At 38.8% G+C, this 25,006-nt stretch overlaps 2 protein-coding genes across 2 annotated transcripts in view; both read right to left on the bottom strand.

Annotated features, from left to right (window-relative positions):
* Positions 1-25,006, bottom strand: part of LOC114290095 (heavy metal-associated isoprenylated plant protein 47) — a 125,645-nt gene that overhangs the window by 64,998 nt on the left and 35,641 nt on the right. The gene's annotated exons all lie outside the window — the stretch shown is intronic.
* On the bottom strand, positions 12,887-16,035 carry LOC114314790 (uncharacterized). Its single transcript, XM_082885921.1, has 6 exons — positions 15,967-16,035; positions 15,760-15,829; positions 15,576-15,680; positions 15,232-15,382; positions 14,796-14,878; positions 12,887-12,951 (listed from the first exon to the last, which is right to left on the bottom strand). The coding sequence occupies exons 1-6, from the start codon at positions 16,033-16,035 to the stop codon at positions 12,887-12,889; spliced, it is 543 nt and encodes a 180-aa protein (XP_082742047.1).

Below are 25,006 nucleotides of genomic sequence, written 5' to 3'. Positions count from 1 at the left end.
CCCGGCGAAAGAAAGCTAAGGGCAAATTGGGAAGGACCATACAGGATTACCAGTTTGGCGAGCAAAGGGGCATACCGTTTGGAAAACCTAGATAGCCAAGCTATACCTCGGCCTTGAAACATAGCCAATCTAACATTGTATTATTTTTAGTCTGAACTTTTAGTGTCATTTTTGTGGAGGCAGTAATACCCCACCACTTTCCAATGTAATTCTTTCAATCGTCTTAAGAATTCAAGATGTCTGTTTGTAATCAAACTGAATTACCTAAATTTTTTTATCATGATTGGTGGATTGCAATGTGCAAGGGAACACTGCCTCCAAGTCGAAGAGATCCTGCTCGACAAAAAGAGCTGATGAATTGTTCAATTCAAGACTTTTTGCCAAGGAGAATTTGCCTGGCCAAAAGAGTTAATGAATTGCTCAACTCTAGACTTTTTGCCGAGCAGAATTTGCCTGCCCAAAAAAGTTGATGAATTGCTCAACTTTAGACTTTTAGCCGAGGAGACTTTGCCCGACCAAAAGAGTTTATGAATTGCTCAACTCTAGATTTTTTGTCGATGAGAATTTGCCCCGATCAAAAGAGTTGATGAATTGCTCAGCTCTAGACTTTTAACCGAGGAAACTTTGCCTGGCCAAAAGAGTTGATAAGTTGTTCAACTCAAGAATTTTAGTGGAGGAGACTTTTCCTGGCCAAAAGAGTCGATGAATTATTCAATTCAAGACTCTTTGCCGAGGAGAATTTGCTTGGCCGAAAGTGTTGATGACTTGTTCAACTCTCAATGGTTAGCTGAGGTGTTTTGCCCGGCTAAAGAGGTTGATGATTTGTTCGACTCCAAGTTTTTAGCTGAGATGTTTTGCCCAGTTAAATGAATGGATGCTTTCGTCAAGTATATATTGCACGGTTATAATGAAGAAGCACATTGTAATTATAAGCAACAAAAGTTGTGTAAATTTTCATTCATTAAAAGTTCATTCATTACAAGTTCAAATACAAGAGGAGGGGCTGGTAGCTCGGTTATAAAAAGTTGGAAAACTGAACAGAAAATACAATGCTAGGCCAACGGGGAGAGATCAACGAATACGTCCTTGACTCTTTCTGTTGCGGCTTCCAGGTCGGCCACGGTGGTCCTTTCCTTATCGTCGGCCTCCTCCTGGCCGGTCTCCTTGTAACCGTCTCATTCTTTGGTATCTTTCCCGGCTTCTTCCTCGACCTCCTCTTGCAACGAGTTGAAGACGTCATTTGCGTAGGGCACCATGTAGACTAGCAGGAAGACAGAGGGAGGAGAGGTGAACACCTCAGTTTCAAATCCTTGGTGAAGCTTCTCATAGGCTGCCTTCCAATCGGACTTGAAAAAGATGTCCTTGATGGCTTCAACCTATTTAGTGTAGCTCTCCTCGGCCTCTTTGAAGTCGAGACTGTTGCCCTCATCCACATCCTTTTGCCTCGCCTTCTTCAACTCTTCCAGCTCGGCATGAAGAGTGTCTCTTTTTTGCTCGGTGCTACCGAGCTGACCGAGCAGCCTAGCATTATCCACGTTGGCAATCTCCAGGGAGGACTTGGATCGCCCCAGCTCAGTCTCCAGATGTTTGGCTGCGTTAGAGATGCCAGTCACTTTCTGCCGAAGCCTATGAATCCGGTCCATAATAAGATGTTGTTTCTAGATAGCCTGCAACAAATCAAAGTAAAGTTAAACCAAACAAGAAATCAACCGAGGAAACATTTAGAAAAATTTCTTAAACTCTTACCCCGGTCATGGACTTGACCGTAGACTGCACAAGCTGGGTATCAAGTACATAGTCACTGCTGGTTACGTTGCTCGGCAGGAGCAACGCCTTGTCCCCTTTAACTGAAGCATCGACCGGGACGTCTTGCCTCGGTGCTTTAACTCTGGCCTCCACAGAGGTGTCGGCTCAGTGTTCTGCATCGATTGTTTGGCGCTTAGCTTGGCAATGAGCTCGGTTGATGGATCGGTGGAACAAGGCCTTTTGCTAGCTTGGTATGGCTCCTTGTTAGCTTGGGCAGCGGTGGCCAAAGCCAATGCAATCACGATCCCCGAACTCTGGCCAACGGTCGGAGTAGGTGGCGGGTTGCTCGGTAGCTCGGTGGAAGTAGCGGTGATAAGGTTCTTGATTCGACTCCTCTTTTCTATTTCTTCTTCCTCGGTCAATCAAATTAGGGGCACGTCTGGCAGAGTTGGGTCATGTGGAGGAGAAGGAGCCTGGAAAAAGTCAGTAACCTTACTTTTGTGGGAAGCTGAGTAGCGGTAGCTCGATACGTAACCAAGAAGCTCGTGGCAATATCAGTGCCGATATCTTAGCACTACTCTGATTGCCTCTTTGTTCGGGTAGAGATAATTGGCTTGTAGCACGTCGATGGCTGCAAAATGGGAAACAATTAGCTCAGTATAATGAATATTTACAAAGTTAATTAATAGAGAAGCTCGACTTACTAGAAGCATCGAAGTCCTTGTTGATGTACCAACTGGGCACGTCAGTTTTCTCATAGTTACCGGACATTTAGAAGAAATCATCATCGTGCATGTCCTTGTCCGGTGTGCCGGTTACTAGTCGCTCTCTGCCCGGTCGTATTTTCAAGTAATAATTGTAGCTGTCTTTTGTGCGGTCGAGCATGTACTGGCACAAGATCTCGGCCAGTTCTAAGTTCATGCCGAGCCAATGATTTAGCTCGGCGACTCCGTTTATTATTCGGAAAGTGTTCGTTGAAACTTGAGTTGGTGCGAACCCGGTCTTTCTTAAGAACTCATAAATCAATGGTGTACCGGGAAGCAAAGGCCTTCTTCAATTATACTCAGTACAGTGAAGGGGCATGATTCCAACTTGCCCCATGGGTTTATGGCCTCTTCACCGAGCTCTAAGTGTATGTCGGCGGGGATGCCATATTCCTTTTGAAACGCGGTCAAAGCAATCGGCCTGTCTACAAGGAAACGATAGCGCCCCATAAGTGACCTGTGGGGTTGGACCAGTAGGTTTGAGCAGGCAAAGTTGTGCACGGTGGCTACTCAGTCCTTGAGAGCCCTGGTGTTAGTGTGCCTGTTCCCCTAGGACTCTGTAGTTAAAAACCAAGTGTAAGTGGAAGCGCGGTCGCACAAGTGAGCATGATTTTACCTCGGTCCCAGTGGTTTGTTAGAAAATCCAACTCGGTCGTGCAAGCGGGCTAGGTATTGGCTCAATTATGCGGCCTTGGGCATCTAGTAGCCCCATTTTCTACCCCAACTCCTTGAACAATAAAATTGCCTAGTCAATTGATGTTTTTGGATCAAAAAGACGTTTTTAGCCCGACCGAGCCTAGATCTTCACCTGTTCATCACAAGGAATGATGAACAGCGTGAGAAACTAGGGACACGGGAACCTTTCAACATCAGAAATAGTGCGGAACCTTAACCCTACTCGATTTCTGGTTTGGGTGTTTCAATCTTCCTTAATAGGCGAATGTGGGAGTTAAAGTTCAAAAATGCAAGAAAAAACATGAAGAACAAGTGAGGACAAGAAGATTGGTGAAAAATTACAGGTTGATGAGCGAGTCGAAACTCCAATCAATGAAATGCTTTACAATGGCAACGACGGGACCAACTCCATCAGGGAAATGCTCAGATTTGGGCAAGAAGTACAGAGGTTAGGGCTTTGGATATGCTGGTGCTCTGGATTGTCAATAGAAGGGATGATGAACAATGGAAATGAAGGGTTTTCAGAAATGAAAGGTTACAAATGTGGAGTGGGAGAAGGTGCTAAATTTAAATTTGGAGAGATAGTGTAAGGCGGCTGGATTTGGCAGTGTGAGGCCAATGGGGGAATGACATGTGTCCGTGACGAGATCGGTGTTAGTCTTGAAAAGACAGATTAGGAAGCTGAACCTCCAGCCGGGCAAGTTGTAAGACCGAGCATGTGAAGTAAAAATGCGGATGACTGAGTGCCAAACTGAGCAGACATTGACCGTATGAGAAAAATGAACTCGGCCGATGAATGTAATCCCGATCACGCTAGCACAGATGAAATTAAGGGGCAATTGAGAGGGAGGTTTATGACCTAACAGTGGGCCAAGCTAATTTGGGCCGGAGTCAGGGTCCTTGCTTGGTCAGACGTTGGGTGCATACTGGACCAAGGGCTCTGTCAAGTCAAGTTGGGACAACTTTGGACTACTAGCCCAATGGACATGTGCGCTCTATTAAGTTAGACGGGATTAGTCCTTAGAAGATCAGGTTCAACCAGGCGGAAGCTCGGTTAGAACTGTGGAGCTCGGTTGAGCCCACAATCAAGATTTACCAATGAGACCAGACAAATAACACGGTCATAAGCTGATGGCGCGGCACTGCACTAAGCATAGCTTGGTGGAAAGTACTATGTTGCGTGACGGGATTGCAGGAAGAAGATTTTGCTGTTCGTACCCGTCAATACCATTTGGCGGTTTTTTCATTTGGTGTTTAGCTGTATTAACGTTCACACGTGGAGACACGTAAGAGGAGAGCAGGTCCACGCGTCCAGAGGGGAATGGACGCAGAGGCGCACGCAGAAACTATATAAAAGATGTTGTGCCTCCATACACAGGTTTGGAACATCTTCTGATCAGAGCTCACCTACCACTTAGTCCCCTCTCTCTCTCTCTTCTCCCTCCCTCTCTCTCTGTGTGCGCTGACTTGATCGTCAGAGGGATTTTCCGGAAACCACCCACCGAGTAACTTACCGTTGTTGTGTTCTCAGGTTGATCAACGTCATTTGGAGCCACGAAGAGCTTGGACTACGAGGAGTACGGATGCAAGAGAATATTTGCTCCCTGTACAAAAACCTTACACATTACAATATTTAATTTTTATAGTCAAGGTATATAGAAAATGAGATAATATTCTATAGGGCTTAGCAGTATATTATCTATATTAAGTTTATTTAGAATTAAAATAGGTGTCTTAACTCTACAGCTGGGCTTCTATTTTTCCCCCCCTTTCCATCTCTTCAGCTCTTTGTTTTTTGTTCTCTTTCTTTTGGTTGGTTCCTTATCAACCAAGTGGTGTGCTTGTATTTGATTGAGCCTCTCTCATTGGTGCCAATCTTATTGAGATTAGTTTGAGAGCTTTGATGCACTTTACATCCCCTCCTCTTTATTGATTGTGTCTTTGTTTTTCATTGTTATAATCAATAAAGTTTTGTTTGCCGATAAAAAAAAAAACAATTGTCATCTCTTTCAAGATATAAATATATATATATATATATATATATATATCACTACAACATATAAGAGTTTTAGAGACCAAATGTTTTGGTCTCTAAAAGTGAAATTTTGTTACAAAAGACATTTAGGGACCAATTTCCATCGTCATGAGAATTGTCGCTAAAAGGTCGTCCTGAAAAGTCAAGAAACAAGGTTTTTAGTAACAAAATTTTGAAAATGTCACTAATAAATAAACTTTTAGGGACGAAATAATTTGGTCTCAAAATAGTTTATTTTTTGAGACAAAAAATTTGGTCCCAAAAGGATAACAATTCATCACTAATGTCCAGTGTTTGTTGCTAAAAATATAATTTTTTTTTGATTGGCAAAGAAAATTTTATTGATGAAATAAACTGAAATACATCAATAAAGATGAGGTTGGAGCAAGAAGAACCTCCAACCTCCAAGTTGGTGAGAAACCAACGAAAGAAGCAAACCAAAGACAAGAAGAACGGCAGAACAACAAACAACACTGTAAACTCAGACCAACTGAGTGACAACACCTCTGTTAGAGACAAACAATACTGTGTGGCAGCACCCAGAAATGTTCCAATTCTTCTGAAAGCTTAGTAGACCAACCAGTAGCAAACATTAGACAACAGTAGCAAGCAAAGCATCCAACCAAGGTACATGTCACTTTCATCATTCAATTCTTGTTGAAGAATTACACAGACATCAGATTCCAAACCAGACTTAAACACTCAAATCACACCAGATTCCATCATAGACATTAAACCACACCCAACAAGCACAACTAACATAAGATTCAGACCAAAACAGAGCCAGTACAGAACCAAAACCAGCAAAAGATACAGACCAAACAAAACAGACAGCAGCTGGCATACTAATTCAACAGCACGGAAGATCAATCTGTGCCCCTGATCTGTTTCCACTTGAAGACTAAATCGTCCACTGGGTAAGGGAAATCTTTGACTGATGCTTTGAGCCAAAGGGCAGTTCTAATTTTGATGAGTTCAAGCAGTATAAAAAAGTTGGGCCGAGCCTTGGAAAATACACAATCATTCCTATGCTTCCAAAGAGACTAAAGAACAACTAAGGGAAGGGTTCTCCAAATTAATCTGACATACTTCTGAAATTTGTCATCCATCCACCAATGAAGTAAACCATCTACTGAATTTGGAATGCACCATTGAAACCCCCATTCTTTAATCATTGAAGACCAAATCAACCAAGAGAAAGGGCAATGAAGCAAGGCATGAATATTAGATTCAGATTCAGAATTACAGAATGGACAGAGAGACGAAGTACTGCTATCAAGTATGCCAATCTTATGCAAGAATTCTGAGGATTTCACTCTGTTTTTCCAGGTCAGCTAGCAAAAGAATAAGACTTTGGGGGGCAACATAGTGCTCCAAACATGCTTGCAAATTCTTAGATTAGGGCCAAGAAGGGCAGTATTGTGAGAATATAGAGCAGACACAGAGAACTGAGTATGGCCTGCACCATCATTAGACCATATCAAGCAGTCTACATTTTCATTACACAAAGGAGGAGCTGAGGATAAGACCGCAATTAGACTAGCTTCTTCAGTCAATTCCTAATCATATAACTCTCTTCTATGAGGAAAGTTTCAAACACATGAGACCATGTTGCTAAAAATATAATGATGACACTTTTCGCAACAAAATTATTTGGTCCCTAAAAAATAATTTGTCCCTAAATTTTGGTCTTTAAAATCTTAATTTTTTTTGTAGTATATATATTAGAGTTATTTAATTCTTTTCTTTTGTTGAAGTGTTTCTTTTCTCCACTTTTGAAGCTATGCTGGGGGATAGAGAATAAGGAACTATTTTATATCTTTTCATTTATAACAATATTTAGGGCAAATTACCAACACCCCTTCCAAGGTTTGACTAAGATACGGATTCTATACTGAGATTTGAGAAATTACATTCTACTTTCTGAGACTTATATTTGCATAACAAATTGTCCCCTCATTTGTTATGCAAATATAAACCTCATGGGGTAATTTGTAATTTCTCAAACCTCAAGAAGGAATCTGTATTTTAGTTAAATCTCAAGAAGTGTTGGTAATTTGCCCCAATATTTAACTAAACTTAAGCCATGTTGTCAGTGTGATTGGTTATGGAACCTTTTTTTCTTACTTGAGATGGTAAAAAATATTTTGTGTAACACATAGCCGTTGTGGTTAAGTTAATATGGTGTATTATTTCATATATATATTTTTTATGTTATAAAATAATATAGTGTATTATTAATTACCCTTTATTAAGTGTTTTTGGGACTCTTATTAGCATGAATGCTTAAAATTAAAATGAGATTTTAATAGAAGGGAATTGTAATTTATATTATCACATGGCATTCTTGTTAGCTTTACATATATAGGGATCCAATAGCATTTATTTATTTTGGACCCAACGGCAACTCATCATTTCACTACAAGAAGTAACACCTTTGTCGACCAAAAAAATGGTCGCTAAAAACCCATTTTTAGGCCTCGTTTGGCAAGAGGCTATTTTAGCCAATTAGTCAAAAAGTTACTAAATTAGCCAAAAAGCCAACAACCCATACCAAAAAGTCAAAGATTCTCTTTTCTCTCTACTTTTTGCACATCTTTTCGTAATTAGCCAAAAAGTCATCCCAAACATACAAATTTTTTTTACCTACCTTTTTAGCCAAATAGCCAAAAAGTTACTAAATTAGCCTGTTCCCAAACGAGGCCTTAGTCAGCAAAAGTTACCCGCGATCAATTTTTTTGATCGCTACTTTGGTCGCCAATTGAGGGTCGGCAAAAGTAATTCGCAATCAAAATTTTGGTTGGTCGGGAAAGTTGGATTTGCCGACTAAATTTTTAGTCGCTAAATATATCATTACTGCGACTAATCCATTTTGTCGCTCAAACACTTTGGTCGGGAAAAGTGATATTTTCCCGACCAAATATCTTAGTCGCCAATTGTCACATTCCACGACCAAAAAGTTTGGTCGCCAATTATCACATTCAACGACAAAAAAGTTTGGTCGCCAATTGTGACATTCCACGACCACAATGGTCGGCAATTGTGACATTCTACGACCAAAAATTTTGGTCGCCAATTGTCACATTTCGCGACCAAATTGTTTGGTCGCCAATTGTCATATTCCACGACCAAACATGTTTGTTGGCAAAAGAAATGTTTGAGCAACTAAAACTTTAGTCAGCAATAGACTTATTCGCGACCAAATCCTTTGGTCGCCAAAATTAATAATTTTAATGACTAATTATTTAGTCGCCAAATGTGCTTGGTGATACACCGACTCCTTTATTTAGTCGGCAAAAGTATTAACTTATCTTTCCTGACTAATCAATTGGTCGCCAAAACTAGAAAAACAAAACCAAAATTTAGTCGCCAACATCCATCAAAATAAACCTGTAATTTATAATAATCCATCCAATTTATTCAATATAATCTGTAATTTGCAAAAATCATTCAAACCAACAAATAAATTGAATCATGAATATTCAACAAAATACATATATCAACCATTTCTGAACCTGTTTAATTAAAGTCAGCGACTATTATAAGTTTTCATCCACAAGTAATTCGAAACTACATATTCATCTAGGATAAAAATTTAAAACATAACAAGTACTTGTTATTATGTTTTAAATTTTTATCCATGTGTATCAACCCAAAAATATAACTAGTAGTCTACCAAATATTTTTCATACACACCAATCCAAAAATATAACTACTAGTGTATCCAAAAATATAACTACTAGTCTACCCTAATATTTAAAATGGATATTTTCCCTCTTTAGCAAAAAACTGCTCCTTGCATTCTTGAGAACAAAAAAGAGTTTATGCTGCTTAGCTGACCACGACCTCTTTGTTGACATGAGAACTGCAAGGCCAACCACCGGCTATAGCCATCATATAAATATTGCTCAAAGACAGAATAATTCTTTTAAAACATCTCCCCAAGACCGCCATTGCCTATCTTCTTCAAGTCTTCTCGTGACAATAGGGTTTTCTTACCACTACCGCCACTCTTATCATATGGTTGTGCCATCTTCCGTAAAAACTGCACATATGGAAGAATAAAAAAATAATAATACACTCAAGTTCAACACTTCTGAATTTGAAATTGTCAGTTTGCACTCAGTCAAAGCCATCTTAAGCTTCCAACACTGAATTTCAGAATAACTAATATTTGAAGTTCTAGTTTGGATGTAATAAAGGAAAAAAGTGAAATCTAACACCTAAATTGGTCCTTTTTCAAAACAGAAAACTGGTCCTCAATTTTAGCTTTCATAACAGTCATTATTTCTACATTTAAAATTATTCCATAGAGGAATCAGTTGCAAGGGGAACCTAATCACATTTCCTTGTTATTTAGAACTGTTCCTCATGTATACTGACATAGACCTGCAAGCATTCCCTGTGAAAAATATAAGAACTGCATAGTAATAAGCACACACCTCTCGTGCTATATGCATAGCCATATCAGTACTCAAGTTTAGGTGAGCGTCACGTCAATGTGACAGTATCCATCCAGGCAATTTAGAACGTTTGTCATGACGGCTGTACCTGAACAAATTAGAGATGGTCATTAGAACATAGAAGGAATAAAATTCCCCAAAAATGACAAGTTAATTTACCAAACAAAGGGTTAACTGTGAATCCTCCAGGCATTGCCACGATGAAACAAAATCTAGTTAACATGCTTTACAAACTTGATGCCTTAATTTTTTGGTAGACAGTACCTTACATACTGGCAAATAGCAATAGACTTAAGAATAGCAAATTACAGCTTGCATGCATTTGGCACTAAGGTTTCTTCCATCAAATGTTCCTTAATAATATCCTCCCAACATTTTTGTTGGTTCCCCACAAACTGGATGGCCAACAATGACACTGGTAGACTGTTCAGTCAACATAATTTCACAACTTCCATTTAGCTTGGCAAGCTATCTAAATTTAGTACTTTAGAATTATTTATGGATAGATGAAGCTAATAAGTAGACCAATCTAAATTAACAAAAAGTGCAGAATCTACTTTTGGCAATCAAATGCCAAACATGGATCTGATTGTCATGAACTTTTGATTATTTAGTTACACTTTTGAGGTACAAAACATCTTTGATTGATAGGAAAAACCCCAGGACTGAATACATGAAGTAGGACCAGTATTAATAATTCCATAAAAAGAATACCTTTTGTCGGCAAAAATCATTATCCCATAATCTACCTTTGAATGTATAACTTGCCCCACACATTGAGCAGCTTGTCTCTGAATAAATGTAGTCCCATTATTGAAGCTCATAGTTATTTTTTCAAAAGAAAAAAAAAACATAATTATCACACAGCCAAACATGCAGTACAAAAATACCAGAGCGTCAAAAATCAAAAAATCGCCTTCCTTTATCTAGAAAGTCTCCCTCTAATACTCCAAACGTGCAATCAATATTCTGCAACAATCAAGAAAATAAAGCTTAAAGGATCAACAGGCCTAGGCAATGAACTTCATAAACATATTTGGACACAGCCGTTGATATTTTCAAGTAGCAAGGCTGCAAAACAGTCGTAGCAAATCACTTGTTTAATGTATACTGAAAAGGGACCCCAAACATGATAACAAGTCTGCCATAATGTCTATCAAAATAAACACCTTCTGCCACTTTTCCCCTACAAGAATACAGTAAAATAACAATCATAGAATCTCATCAAAACCTGATGTTTCTCTATTAGTATTCAGTTGACAATCAAATGAACTGTTTCAACATAGACACCACATTATTATTTGCTTTAGTAAATTTGTAAAACCATGAGAACAGCATGCAGACAATTTTTTAATTTTTTGTCCTAAATTTCAATAAATGGAAGGGCTTACTTTGCCACAATGTCACACCATAATTTCTGATTAACCTCTCCATTCTAATACCAAATGAAATCGAAAAGGAAGAGAAAAAATGCCATGCTCAACAACGGTTCATCCAAAAACCACACTCAAATCAAACCAATTCCATTGTTCCACAGTCGGTCATGAACCAAGGCAAAACTGACATTGAACTCTACTACTATTGGCCAAAACAATTGAGGACTTGTGTAAATCTCATTTCACATCCAATATCCATTATGAAGATGCTAGAAAACCCTAAAGAAGAACAAAAAGAGTAAAAAATAAATTTTCCCACTTGATGTAGAATCTATTTAAGACTTAACTCCAACAAGACAAAATTCCTAAACAAACGAATCAAATTGTAACTTAAAAAAATTACAACCCAACTCAAGATAGACCTCTTAGAATATAATGACTTTAACTAGAAAACGGATTATAAGCAAACAGAAACTTTTATGAGCATATAAATCCAATAAAAATTAAATTAATCAATTTGCTTCCACCACCATAAAATTTTTAAACAAAAGCACTGAAAATCCCAGAAAAGGCGTTTGATCCAGTCAAAGAGTTGAACTTTCAGAATATAAAGACAAACGAATTATAATAAATTCAAGCTGATGAGACCAATTAAACTCTAATAACATCTTCCATAATAAAATAAAAAATAAAAATAAAAAATAAAAACACAAAACAAAACCAAAACCAAAAAAAAAAATAGAAAAATAAACTAACTCCACCACCAAACATTGCACTAATACATCCAGATTAGCAATAGCATCAAAGTGGTTATTCAAAAAGAAAAAGGGCGCAGTGTAATTTACAAGCCACTTATCACGAGCGTAGAGGACTGTATTTAACATATTCTCAAACAACAAAAAATATTCCATCCACTCTGAAATAATGATATCCACTTGAGCAACTGAAAGCTTAATTTCCTCAACTTTTCCATTCAAAACTGTGATAACTATAGTAATTAAAATGAGAAAACATAAAAAGACCAAATCAATTAAGAAGTAGAAGCAAAAACTGAAAAAAAAAATTATGAAATTCATTGTTCCTAGTGACATCACCATCTGAAAAGCCGTTTACTTTAACAATCTCTTGTGCCATGTTTTGCCCCTGCTTTTGCACAAAAGAGTGACAAAATTCCAGTCCCGGCACCCACATCAAGGACTATTATGTCCTTAAGCAAGAAATTATTTTTATAAATAACATTTTGGTATGTCTTAGTTCTCACTGCATCCTTTAACATTTCCAACAATGCCAAAAAATCAGTAAGAGTAAAACATTGAATCTTGAACAAAACAATAAGTAGAAGCTAAATATATGCCAAACCTAGATTCATAGTCAGGGGAAAAAATAATTACCAATAATAAAGTGATCAAAGGTGACAAAAGATATTCAAAAACACAAAAGAAAAGGAGGGGGAGCAAGCAAGTGATAGATGGTGTGAGCTTTACAATTCTAGCAATGATTGCAGTTGTATCAATCTTAGCCACCAAAATATGCATTTATGCCAGTGTAAAGTGTGTTAAAGGTAAACAAAGAAACTACTTCCAAACACCTAATTCAAAGAAAGGAACTAAGAATTTAAAGTAGGATCGCACCCCTATATCTCACAGAATTGAACAACCAAAGCTAAATTCATAATCTAAAAAAAGGTCTACTCAACCACTATACATATAAATTAATAAAGTTCCACAATCAAAATCAACTGATTAAAAAAAATGAACACAAACCCTAGAAGACAAATTGACAATCAAACAAGAAACAGAGTATAGTACAATCAAACAATCAAGAAAATTAAAGAAAGTTGGGAAAATGTGGGTAAAATTGGAGAGACATGCCTGTGATCTTGTCATTTACAGCTGCATAGGAGGAAGAATCAGATGAGTAAGAAAACCCAACTCCAATTGGTGTCTCCAAATACAACATATTTGTTTTTGCGGATCAATAAGCACACAATCACATGAAATCAATTCTTAGAAGCCAAATCATCTATATAACTTGTAAGGGTATATATAACTTGTAAGGGTATCATCTATATAACTTGTAAGTCAAATCAATTCTTATGCATAATGTAGAGAAATGCTAGAAACTTCAAAATTTAGACCCACAAATTCATCCACAATGATGTGGCAAGGGAGTTGGGCCTATCTACTTGAATGTGTGACAAATCAAAAATTGACATCTATCGTGCACATCATTGTGGATCAAATTGGGAGAGCAATTTTTGGGGTCTTAAACATTTTCCTAAAAGATATTAGGTTGCATGCAAGGTGTAAAAATGTATGACACTTTTTGTATAATTAAATCACGGTGCAGAGATGCAGGCCCATAACTAAAGTGTGGCAAATGCTGGCATGGTGAAAGAAGTCATTGAAAGGTGATGAAAGCTCTATCTCTGAAAATGATAAGAACTCCAACAAATAAACCCCAAAATGTGGCAGTACAATACTGACAGCTCAGAGCACCCAACACTCTGCATGGAAACCTATAAAATGGGCCAAATTACCATTATCAAATATGCTTTAAGAAATTCATCTCCTTTCCTTAATTTTTTTACTCTCTTTACCCATGTCCACTTCATTGCCTCTACTCACAAGGCACCCAACATGGAGCAAGCCAGGAAGCCAGCCTCCCAAAATCTATTCTTTTTTCACCATCAACCCCTTTAAATAGGGACACAAAGCCCACTCATATGGGTTCTTGAAGCAGAGCCAAAATATCTCAATTTATGGGGCATTATGCTGATGAGGAAGAGTATCAAACACTTTTCAAAACACTATTTAAAAAAAAATCAATTTTTTTTTTATTTTATTTTTTAAAATTATTTTTAGAATCATGATTTGAGTGTGGAGTCGTGTTTTGAGTTATGAGTTTTGAGTTGAGTTTTAAAAAGAGAAAATTTATTTGGTTATGAATTTTGAAAAAAGTTTTGAGTTGTATTTTGAAATTTTTTGGATTTATTTTTTTAAATATTTAAAAATTTTATTAATTTTATTTTTTTAGGGTAAATATTTATTTATTTATTTTAATATGCACTATATTTCATACATTTGTGTGCTGTATTTTTTATAAAAAAATTTAAAATATTAAAAATTTTACAAAAATTATTTTTTATTTAACTATACAATTTTTTATAAATATTTTATTTTATTTTATAAATATATTTTTAAATATTTTAATTTTTTTTTGTTATGTGTTTGATTACGATTTGAGTGTGAAGTTTTGAAAATAGTGTGAAGTTTCGAGTTATGTGTTTGGTTATGATTTTTCAAAACTCATAACAAAACAAATATTCTCTTTTAAAAACTCAACTCACAATTTCACAATTAAATCATAACTTTATACTCAAATCATAATTCCAAAACTAAACCAAACGGAGCCTTTTTAAAGGGATTTTAATGCTCATGTAGGTTTCCAATGAGAGGTTGAGAAGGATCTTCGGGAATAAAATTTTTATGTATATAATTCTACCAACTATGAATTATCAGTGAATAGGAACGACAAGCTGGTAATTACAGTAGATGTCCCAATACCAAAAAAACAGCAAATTGAAGACTTAAATTTTAAGAGCAACAGTTTGCTAGTTCGCACTAGTTTGAAGCTATATGCATGAAGTCGAACAACATGTGAGAAAAGAACTTTATCATTCCCAAGAAAACTTTTTTTTTAAAAAAAAAGGGAGTCCAAAATGCAATATACATACAGATTTCGTGACAGAGCAAAATGGGCAAAGAAGCAGTACGCCTAGCAGCCTCTTGTGATCCTTCTATCTTGTTCCTCAACGTCCTGCATAAACTTGCTGTTAACTAATAAGCATGGTAATATTTTGAAGAGCACTATAAGGTGCACACATTACATCTTTACTTGCGAAAAGATTTATGAATCAACAATGAGTGAGTCCTACCTGAGATATCACTGTACAAAACTTATTAGCTATTTTGGTCACCTTGGAACTCAATATAATTTTAGTTTGAAAACAATTCCAAATATGGCCAGAGGGAGCTATCAAATGAGATATTTCAGAATCATCTCATACGAATCTTATTTTATTTGGTAAATTGGTTATTTTCAGCATGGGAAAACAGTACATATAACAGAGGAACAAAGAGGAAATGAGAAGGAAGATATTGCATTCATACCTTGAACCAAGAAGCCAACCACTTAGACCAACAATAGCCCTCAAGTTAACAGGGTAAGCGATCCCATTTCCATATTTTCCCTGGGCAAAACAAGTTGCAGAGTAGAGGGCAGTTGCAGCACCCATACTAAAACCCCTGATACCAAGTTTAACTGTAAATGAGTTAATACAAAAATAAATAAATAAATGAAAAAGTATAGAATTCCTAAACAACACGGTGGTAATTTATTCATGATAGTTGATGAAGCTTTTTATCACGATAGATAAATGAACTAATAACTAAACACATGGAAATTTAGTAATTTAATGGCCTATAATCAATGAAGTAACAAGGCAGAAACTTACTATTAGCAGGCTCTGTTGACAACATGTTTGCAATATGCGCTACTGAAGCATCTAAACCTTCAAAATCATCAGGACTATCTTTTGAAAGTTCTCCAACGTTAAACCCTAATACGAAACCACAAAAGCACTTTAGATAATTGTATCAGTATCTCAGCATCGGAAGAAATCTAAGCTTTAATCTTACATGCAGTGCGAGGGAATCCACCAAGTATAGCCACTGGGCGAGTAGGAGCAGTTGGGCATATCCACTTGATCTGCATCATAGAATTTCAGCATAAAAAAATGATAAGTACCAACTAAGTTTTGCAAAAATCAAAGAACCATATACCCGTGCATGGTCACGAGGCTAAGCATAAAGTTCAAAAATATTTCAAGGGTTACGTGTCCTTACATTTGGAAGAGCAAGTTTTTCCAAGAGTTGGGACCAGTTGCAATAACAAACACAGCACAGAATAAACATTCTAATTATGTGATTCCTCAACTGATTATAGCCTAAAGCATCAGATTTGGACAAATATATTGTAGCAAACTTACTTAGAAGTTTAGATTAGCATAAAAATAGTAACTCGCACAAATCCTGCTGAAAGGTAACTATATTGAAAACTCTAAAATTGAATAATTTGATACTATAATATGGAATACAGAGGCACAAAGACTTGTACGGCAGGATATGAGAAAGAAGGGAATAAAGAGGCACAAAGACTTGCATAGATACAGATCTCTTGTGCAAGCTTCGAATGTGGATGTTTAAAATGTCAGGATATCTAGTATAAAAATGCAAAAGTTTTCCTCATCTCCTGTAGATCTAATGCTGTGATAATCTTCATTTTTGTATTTTTCAGACTATGCCTGAAACAAGCTTTCAAAGAGCTTCATTTGCAACAAAACTCTTCTATCTATAACAATACATGCCCAATTTCAACTTCCAGTCCAATAGATCCCAATGAAACTACTAGATAATGCGTGGCACTTGAAAGCAACCTCATTAATGAGAAGCTTCTAAATGCACACTAGAATGATGCCCACCGATGCTTTCTAGTGCTTTGTTTGAAGTAAACACACACAGCTTAAGACTGTTTAGAATCACTTCAATGATGGTTTTGGTATGTGTAGACACCCCATTTTTGACCGACCTTAAGACTCAGACGTCACCGATTGAGTGCTTGGTGATGTTGCATAATGTGCTCGTTCAGAAGTTTCAGAGTCGCGGCCGTGAGCCCTGCCTCTGGACTTCCGAACCTTCTTCTGTGCCTTGTCTCGGTTTGCGAACCAGACTCGGTTTTCTCTGTTTCTTTTCCTGAGGGGAGGGAGAGGTCCCGTAGACCATCTCTCAATGTCCGTAGGCTACATTTGGTGGCCGTAGGCCATTTTGCCCATTTCGGAGTCCGGTTCCCGGTTTTCGGGACTGTTGGCCGTGTGCCTCGGTTCGGGACCGCTTAACCATCTCCTTTTGCTCCGGTTTTGGCATACATCTTATTTAATCCCTTTTGAGGGACACTGGGGTCTGAGAAACCCACTTCGTGGCCGAACACCACTTTCGGTGTTTAACAGCCCATTTTTGGGACCCCGAACTACGTGTTTTGGTCCCCGAGCATTCGTTTTGCAACGGTTTTCGTTCATTTTTGGCAGGTACCTCTGTTTTATCACCGGGGAGGTCACTGAAGGGTGGGAGGCCAGCAATTGTTGCAGCAACCAGTTATACATCCTCCGACGCCCTCCGGCGCCCGTTTTTCGTACTTCCGGGCTAATGTTGAACACCTTGGGCCCATTTTCTAGAACTTTGAACCACATATTTGTGATGTACACACATGAGAGGACCCTAAAAGTTCATGGCCGGCCAGTAATTCAACTTGACCCTTTTGACCCCTCCTTCCGGGCTAATGTTGAACCCCTTGGACCTTTTTTCTTGAACTTTGAACCACATATTTGTGATGTACACATATGAGAGGACCCTAAAAGTTCACGGCCGGCCAGTAATTCAACTTGACCCTTTTGAACCCCTCTTTCCGGGCCAATGTTGAACCCCTTGGACCCACTTTCTTGGAATTTTAACCACATGGTTGTGTTGTACACACATAGGAGAACACCACCAGTTGGTGGCCGGCCAGAAAATCTCATTGAACCTTTTGACCCCTAGCCGGCCGACTAGGGGGTGTGGCCGGCCGGCCACCTGCAACAAAAGTACCAGGCCGGCCTGCTTCCTTGCACTGTACACTTTACAGCTGTGGAGCTGTTTCCCCTAGACAAGATCTTTATCTGGGGGATATTTCGTGGGGGAATATTGCTCTCCTTTTCCCCCACCTTTACACCCCTTCTTTGGCCTATATAGCAAGCAATCCTTGTAGTATTTTGGGGTTAGAAAAACTCTCCTTCAAGCCTCCATACACAACTCCATCTTCATCCTTCTCAATTGTTTGAAAAACCCTAAGTCCCTAACCATCATTCCTTCTACACCACCAAGCTCTACCACCACCACCTCATTTCCAGCAACAAGGAAGGTTTCTCAAAGGCTAAAGAAGCTGCAAATTCATCCAAGAAGCAACAAAAGTTTGAGTCTTCAAGGGTAAGTAATACTTTTACCCTTTTGACCCTTTTTCTTGATCTATTTCTAAGCCCCACTTGCTTTTTGTTTCAAGCTCCGGCCCTAACTGAAAAGGGCCCTCTTTTGAGCTCATCTTCACTTTTCATTAAGGGCTCAACCCTGTTTGAGCCCTCCATGATACACTTGCTTCATTGACCCTCTTGTATGTCATAGTTTTGCATGCTATTTTTGATCCATGAGCAATCTGTTTTCGAGCATGTTGTAAACTGATATTAGGCTTATTTTGAGCCCCTATTTAACATTGAAGAAGGGCTCAACACCATTTGGGACTTCCATGTTGTACCTACCTTTATACTCCTCTTTTCTTCCCCATTCTTGCATGCAATGGCAGCCTATCATACTTTTGTTTTTGGCCATTTTACAGTTCTGAAAAAGTCCTTATTTTGGTCCATTCTCCATTTTTCATTTAGGTCCTTTCATGGTTTGAGACCTCCATAGGTCACTTCATGTTATATCCCTCTTTTATTCCCCATTCTTGCATGTTTAGTTAGCCTACCATTCTTTTGTTTTTGGCCATTTTACAGTTCTGGAAAAGTGCTTATTTTGGTCCATTCTACATGTTTTGTTAAGGGTCTTTGGCTGTTTGGTGATTATTTTGTATACCTCATGTTATAGCCACTTTTGAGCCTTATTTTGCATCACATTTTTAGCATGTTTGTATACTGATTTTGAGGCTGCCATAAACTGTAAATATTCATATTTTTGGTCTCTATTCAGTGTTGTAGAAGGAAATTTTTCATTTTGGGTTTTTCTTATATCACTTGCTTCATTACCCCTCTTTTGGCCCCTATTCTTGCATGCCATTTTTTCCATACCTATGCTTGCTGTTTGGCCATGTTTATACATGTGAAAGTGCCTTTTTTGGGACTGTCTAGCTTCTGTCTTTGCATTGCATGTCCATATTGTGCATGTTTGGCATAGCTATAGGCCATTTCGGGTGCCTATGTTGCATTTCGGGACAATCCCTTGCATTTGGTATCATTTCGCTTCATTTCGGGACTGTTTTCCCCCATATTTTGTTGCTGAAATTCTGTTAGAATGATTGCCATCAATTTCATATCATTTCATCACATTTTGCCATCGCCTCGGTTTGCGTGCCGGTGTGCACGCATTTCGAGGCACCTCATTTTTATCTACCGGCATCCTATGTGGGTGTGGCTGAGGCTCACTCATGTTGGTATAAGCCCATATCATGTTTTCATGTCATTTCATTGCATTCCGCCATCGCCTCGGTTTGCGTGCCCGTGTGCACACATTTCGAGGCACCTCATTTTTATCTACCGGCATCCTATGTGGGTGTGGCTGAGGCTCACTCATGTTGGTATAAGACCATATCATGTTTTCATATCATTTCATCACATTTTGCCATCGCCTCGGTTTGCGTGCCCGTGTGCACGCATTTCGAGGCACCTCATTTTTATCTACCGGCATCCTATGTGGGTGTGGCTGAGGCTCACTCATGTTGGTATAAGCCCATATCATATTTTCATGTCATTTCATTGCATTCCTCCATCGCCTCGGTTTGCGTGCCCGTGTGCACGCATTTCGAGGCACCTCATTTTTATCTACTGGCATCCTATGTGGGTGTGGCTGAGGCTCACTCATGTTGGTATAAGCCCATATCATGTTTTCATATCATTTCATCACATTTTGCCATCGCCTCGGTTTGCGTGCCCGTGTGCACGCATTTCGAGGCACCTCATTTTTATCTACCGGCATCCTATGTGAGTGTGGCTGAGGCTCACTCATGTTAGTATGAGCCCATATCATGTTTCCATGTCATTTGCATTGCGTATGCCATTGCCTCGGTTTGCGTGCCCGTGTGCACGCATTTCGAGGCACTTCATTTTCATCAACCGGCTTCTTATGTGAGTGTGGCTGAGGTTCCCTCATGTTAGTATAAGTCCATGTTATGTTTTCCATGCCATTTTAGTCATTTTCATTGCATTTACCATTTCCTCGGTTTACGTGCCTGTGTGAACGTATTTCAAGGCATCTCATTTTCATTGCATTTACCATTGCCTCGGTTTGCGTGCCTGTGTGCACGCATTTCAAGGCATCTCATTTTTATTGCATTTACCATTGCCTCGGTTTGCGTGCCCGTGTGCACGCATTTCAAGGCATCTCATTTTCATTGCATTTACCATTGCCTCAGTTTGCGTGCCCGTGTGCACGCATTTCGAGGCATTTGGGTTTGCGTGCCTGTGTGCATACATTTCGAGGCATTTTATTTCCATAGCATTGTATATGTTAGAATTGTATCTTAGTTGCATTTCATGCATATCATGCATATTGCGTCATGTCCGGAATAAGAGTTAGCCCGGGCACGGGAAACGAGGTGCATTTCGTACTCCGAGTGACGGAATGTGTCTCAATTTCCCAGTCACCGACACTCCGGATTATCCATGATGGAGTTAGGTTTTAGCTGTAGTTTCATGTGCATTCATCCTATATTGAGTTGTGCATTTCGACTCCTCGGCCATCATGCCTCGGTATGCGTGATTGGTGGCACGAGGATCGAGACATGCATATATCTGTGCAAATACATTGCTATGCCCCTTTTCTGCTCTCTGTTGCAGCAAAATCAGGAATCAGCAACTTTTTGGGGCTTGGCACGCATTTCAAGAACAGGTGTAAACAGAGGCTAATTGGGGCATTCCGGTGGATTTCTGCGCAAGACAATCCGGACATGCATCATCCATCAGAAGCAAGGCAGTCCCTGGCCTGCACGCCAGTTTTATTTGCTTTCTTAGTTAATTCTTTAATCAATTAGAATTTTGTAATATTTTGGACTGTAATATTCTTTTATTCGGGACTGTAATATTTGGACTGTATTATTTATTCGGACCCTCTGCGCGAGGGCATAACTGTAATAAGTGTGCGTGTGCGTGTTGTTTGTCTTCCAACCCCACGTCTTTCTCCCTTTTATTTATCCGCTTATGATGGTTAGATTAGGGCATATTTAAATTAGCATACAGTATGACAGCATGTTTGCATTCATTCATCTGTATTGCATGCACCGGGCTCGGCGCATCATACTAACTGCATTGTACTTTCAATTTCAAAGTTGAATACATGATAGTTGTAACATTTCATATGCCATCTTAGAATAGCCGAGCCTGCTATAATTGCATTTTGCATGTGTTGCATTAGGCATTTCTGTATAGTTAGGATCATGCATGATTTCTAATGAATTCTTATTTTGGCTTGGAGTACTCGGTAAGCTTTATGCTTTAGCATCCTTGCATGCGTGTGAGTGACTGCCATGAATAGCATGCTTACCATGAGGCTATATGCTTATCTGATATAACTGCCTGAATGCCCGTGGGTGAAGGTTGGGTTACTTAAATTGGAATAAATCATCAAATGTTTTAAAGCCTACCTGCGGGTAGCAAACCACTTTCAAAAAAACAAACATGAAATGTTTTCTTCCAATTCAGGCGACCCAGTCTATACTTGTATGCTGTGAGCATCACATAGTAACCTAGGCTAATAACCGGAATAAGAACTCACAATATTTTCAAAAATTGATATCATGGTTAGTAGAGGCCGGTCTATGACCGGGCGAGCGGGGGTGCTCACGAAGTGACCTTCCCCAATCGTACCCAAGTTCCCGAGCCGAGGCAACTTTGGTGATGACGGACACGTGGCCTTTTGGCACCGAGTCAGGGTTTCCTAAATTTCCCAAAATAAAATATTTAGGTGGCGACTCTGTATCTGGCAAAGCAGTCCATGTTTGGGACTACTTTTTCAAAAATCAGTTTCTCAAAATGATTTGCCGGATTTGGACTCTTTGGTTCAGATTAGGAACCGTGACATTCGAGAGTCCGAGCTGTAGTGACCCCAAATGAACAGAACGGGAGCTAACCCTCCCGGGGCGTTCGGGGGACGTCTACAGTTTCTGGCGACTCCGCTGGGGATTTAGAGAACTTGACTCGAACTCATGATATCTATTTTTGAATACACTTGTGTGTTTCTTTGCATTGGTGCACCTAGGACACCGTGTTTGCCATCTGCTATTCCTGAACGGTTTGCCGAAGGCTTGTCTTGTCAAGGCATGACCATAAGACTGACCGGTTGTGGGCTTTGCCAGTATGGGAACACAAACCCCGGTTTTACCGGGGCACCCTCTTTGACCATTCGACCTAGTGCATATTCGGATCCATAGTGACCATTCCAAATTAGGACAGGTTGCTTACCCGTTTATAGGTTGTTTGAAACCGCTGCGTGCATAATGAAACCCTAGCTCCTGACACAATAGGACAGGGAAACCCTACCCCAACATAGGGGTGTTTTGGCTCTCATTTATCTGCTATGTGCTTTAGAGTGCGTCTCTACAGGAATGCATGTATCAGTATATGAGTTTGAATATCAAGCCTGCGGGCATCAGTTCAGTATTATCAGTATCAAGCCTGCGGGCATCAGTTCGGTATTATCATTATCAAGCCTGTAACGCCCTCAAAATTAACCCATTATATATCATTGACATGCATTATTTAAAGAAGACATTTTATTAATTCATTCATCAGAGTACTACTAAATAATCGAATAAAATGCCCTACAGGCTTACATCTTTCCAAGCCAACACTTGGATACAAAAATACGAGTTCTAACTCAATACAAGAAAAGCCCTAGGCTTGAGTGTTTACATGTACTAACAAATAAAAGCAAACAACAGAAAAATAGTCTTCAGAATCCAAGTCCTTCCAAGCTAAGTCCTTGGAGGTAGCTTATCCCCTGAACCTGAAAATGATGTTCCCATAAAGGGTGAGCCACAGCCCAGTAGAAATATACTAAACCACATATAAGCAATGAATAAAGCAATAGCATTCAACAGATGGTTAACCAGGATAATCAATTACTTCATTTTACAGTCTCATGACACTATTGTCTAAGATACGTTTTACTTCCCAGTTTTATTAACATGGCTCAGAACCTGGCCAAACTTACAACAGTGAATTAAATATATCGTATTCACATCCTTCCAATATCAACAAACAAATGAGACTCAAGCTCAAATAAATCAAAACACTTCATACTTCCAGATTGATACACATTTTAGTGCTGTATCAATAAAACACTTCTATATAAATAAGCACACATAAAAGTGATGCTAATGGAGTCCATCCCCTATCTCCTCCCAAACAAAATCTGGTTTAGAGGTCCATCCCATATCTTCCCCTAAACCGTGGAGTACATCCCCTATCTCCTCCCACACACAAAACAATGTATGCAAATGCAATGCTCAATCAATACACGTAATTTCTATCAATGCAATAGTCAAAATTTATGACTTAACCAATGTGATTAGTTTCAGTTAATCCTAATCCACATGCATTGTCTACAACAATCACGACTATCCTCCACCGATAGCCCAAAACAGTTATTTCTAAACTGAAAATAACTATGTCCACAATTCAATAGACAAATGATTTCAAATTATCCAATTACGCCATTTAATCAATGAATTCCCCAATTCCATGAATTTAATCATCTTTTCCCAATTCCATGAATTACTTATATAAATCAATTCAATAATTCAACTAGGGTTTTTCCCAAAATTTACCAAAGTATTCCCAACATATTAAAATACCAAAACTTAGAACATAACCTATAAATTGGAGTAGGAAATCCCTACCTCAGAGAAAACAACCCAAATGGTGAAGACAGAGATGAGTGCCCAAAGACCAAAATGCTCCAAATTGCCAAATGTTCAGATTAAATGAAAGCTCTTGACTCCCTCTATCTTTTTAATAAAGCAACTAGGGTTAAAACACTCCCTAAACAGATCAAACCTAAGAGAGAAGGTGCGTAGGGAGAGAGAGAGGTCGAACCTAGGGTTTGGAATCAAAAGAATATGAAAAAGACTGATCAAATCCCGCTGCTGTGTATTTAAACTGGACAGGCTCGCTCGAGCGAATACTTTGTCGCTCGAGCGACCAGACACAGAGAATCTACGCTCGAGCCAAGGAAGCCTTGCTCGAGCCAACAACCCAAAAGCTCGCTCGAGCGAAAGAAAGCTCGATCGAGCGAAGAACTCAAACCCTCAGGTCTGAAACCAGACTCACGCTCGAGCGAAGGAACTATTGCTCGAGCGAAGAACAAACTAACTCGCTCGAGCGAAGAAAAGCTCGCTAGAGCCAAGAATGCAAAGCTTCAGGTCCAACCCAGACGCAAACTCTCGCTCGAGCTACCAAACCCCGGCTCGAGCGAAGAACCAAAACAACATCTCGCTCGAGCGACAAACTCCTCGCTCGAGCGAATAACCAAAATTCTGGACAACAACACTTGGTTTCTAAACCCAACCAACCTGAACAAACCTGCCCAACACATCCTATAATTCCAAATGAGAAAATAAGGAACAACAACAACAACAATTATACAATGACAGAATCTACGGAACAGACCGGATACAATAATCAAATGGGAAAAGACCGGGGTCGCTATAACCTCCCCCCTTCAAAGAATTTCGTCCCCGAAATTAGGCACAAATTTGAAAACAGGTTTTTTTTTTTTTTCTCAATACCCAAAGATAGTATATAACAATAATAAACAACTTGACCCAATACTGGTCACTTCATCTCTTTATCAAGAGGCATCCCACAATATATATAAAACAACATATATTTCAACCTGCACCACTATTATGCATTATTCCTTTCAATGTTAACAATTTCCATATCATATTCAATTGCATGATATATATAACACATCCAACAATGTAATCAACATATACAATGTTACACTAATCTTCTATAATGAAACAAGTTTCAAGATACACCCATTTACCAAAACATACTCAATGTTTTACAACTTAAGACATATGTAA

Source organism: Camellia sinensis, chromosome 8 (assembly GCF_055761805.1).
Source record: "Camellia sinensis isolate YWXY chromosome 8, ASM5576180v1, whole genome shotgun sequence".
NCBI classification, from domain to species: Eukaryota; Viridiplantae; Streptophyta; class Magnoliopsida; order Ericales; family Theaceae; genus Camellia; species Camellia sinensis.
The sequence above is the reverse complement of the archived record's forward strand: the minus strand, read 5'-3'. Positions and strand labels throughout refer to the sequence as shown.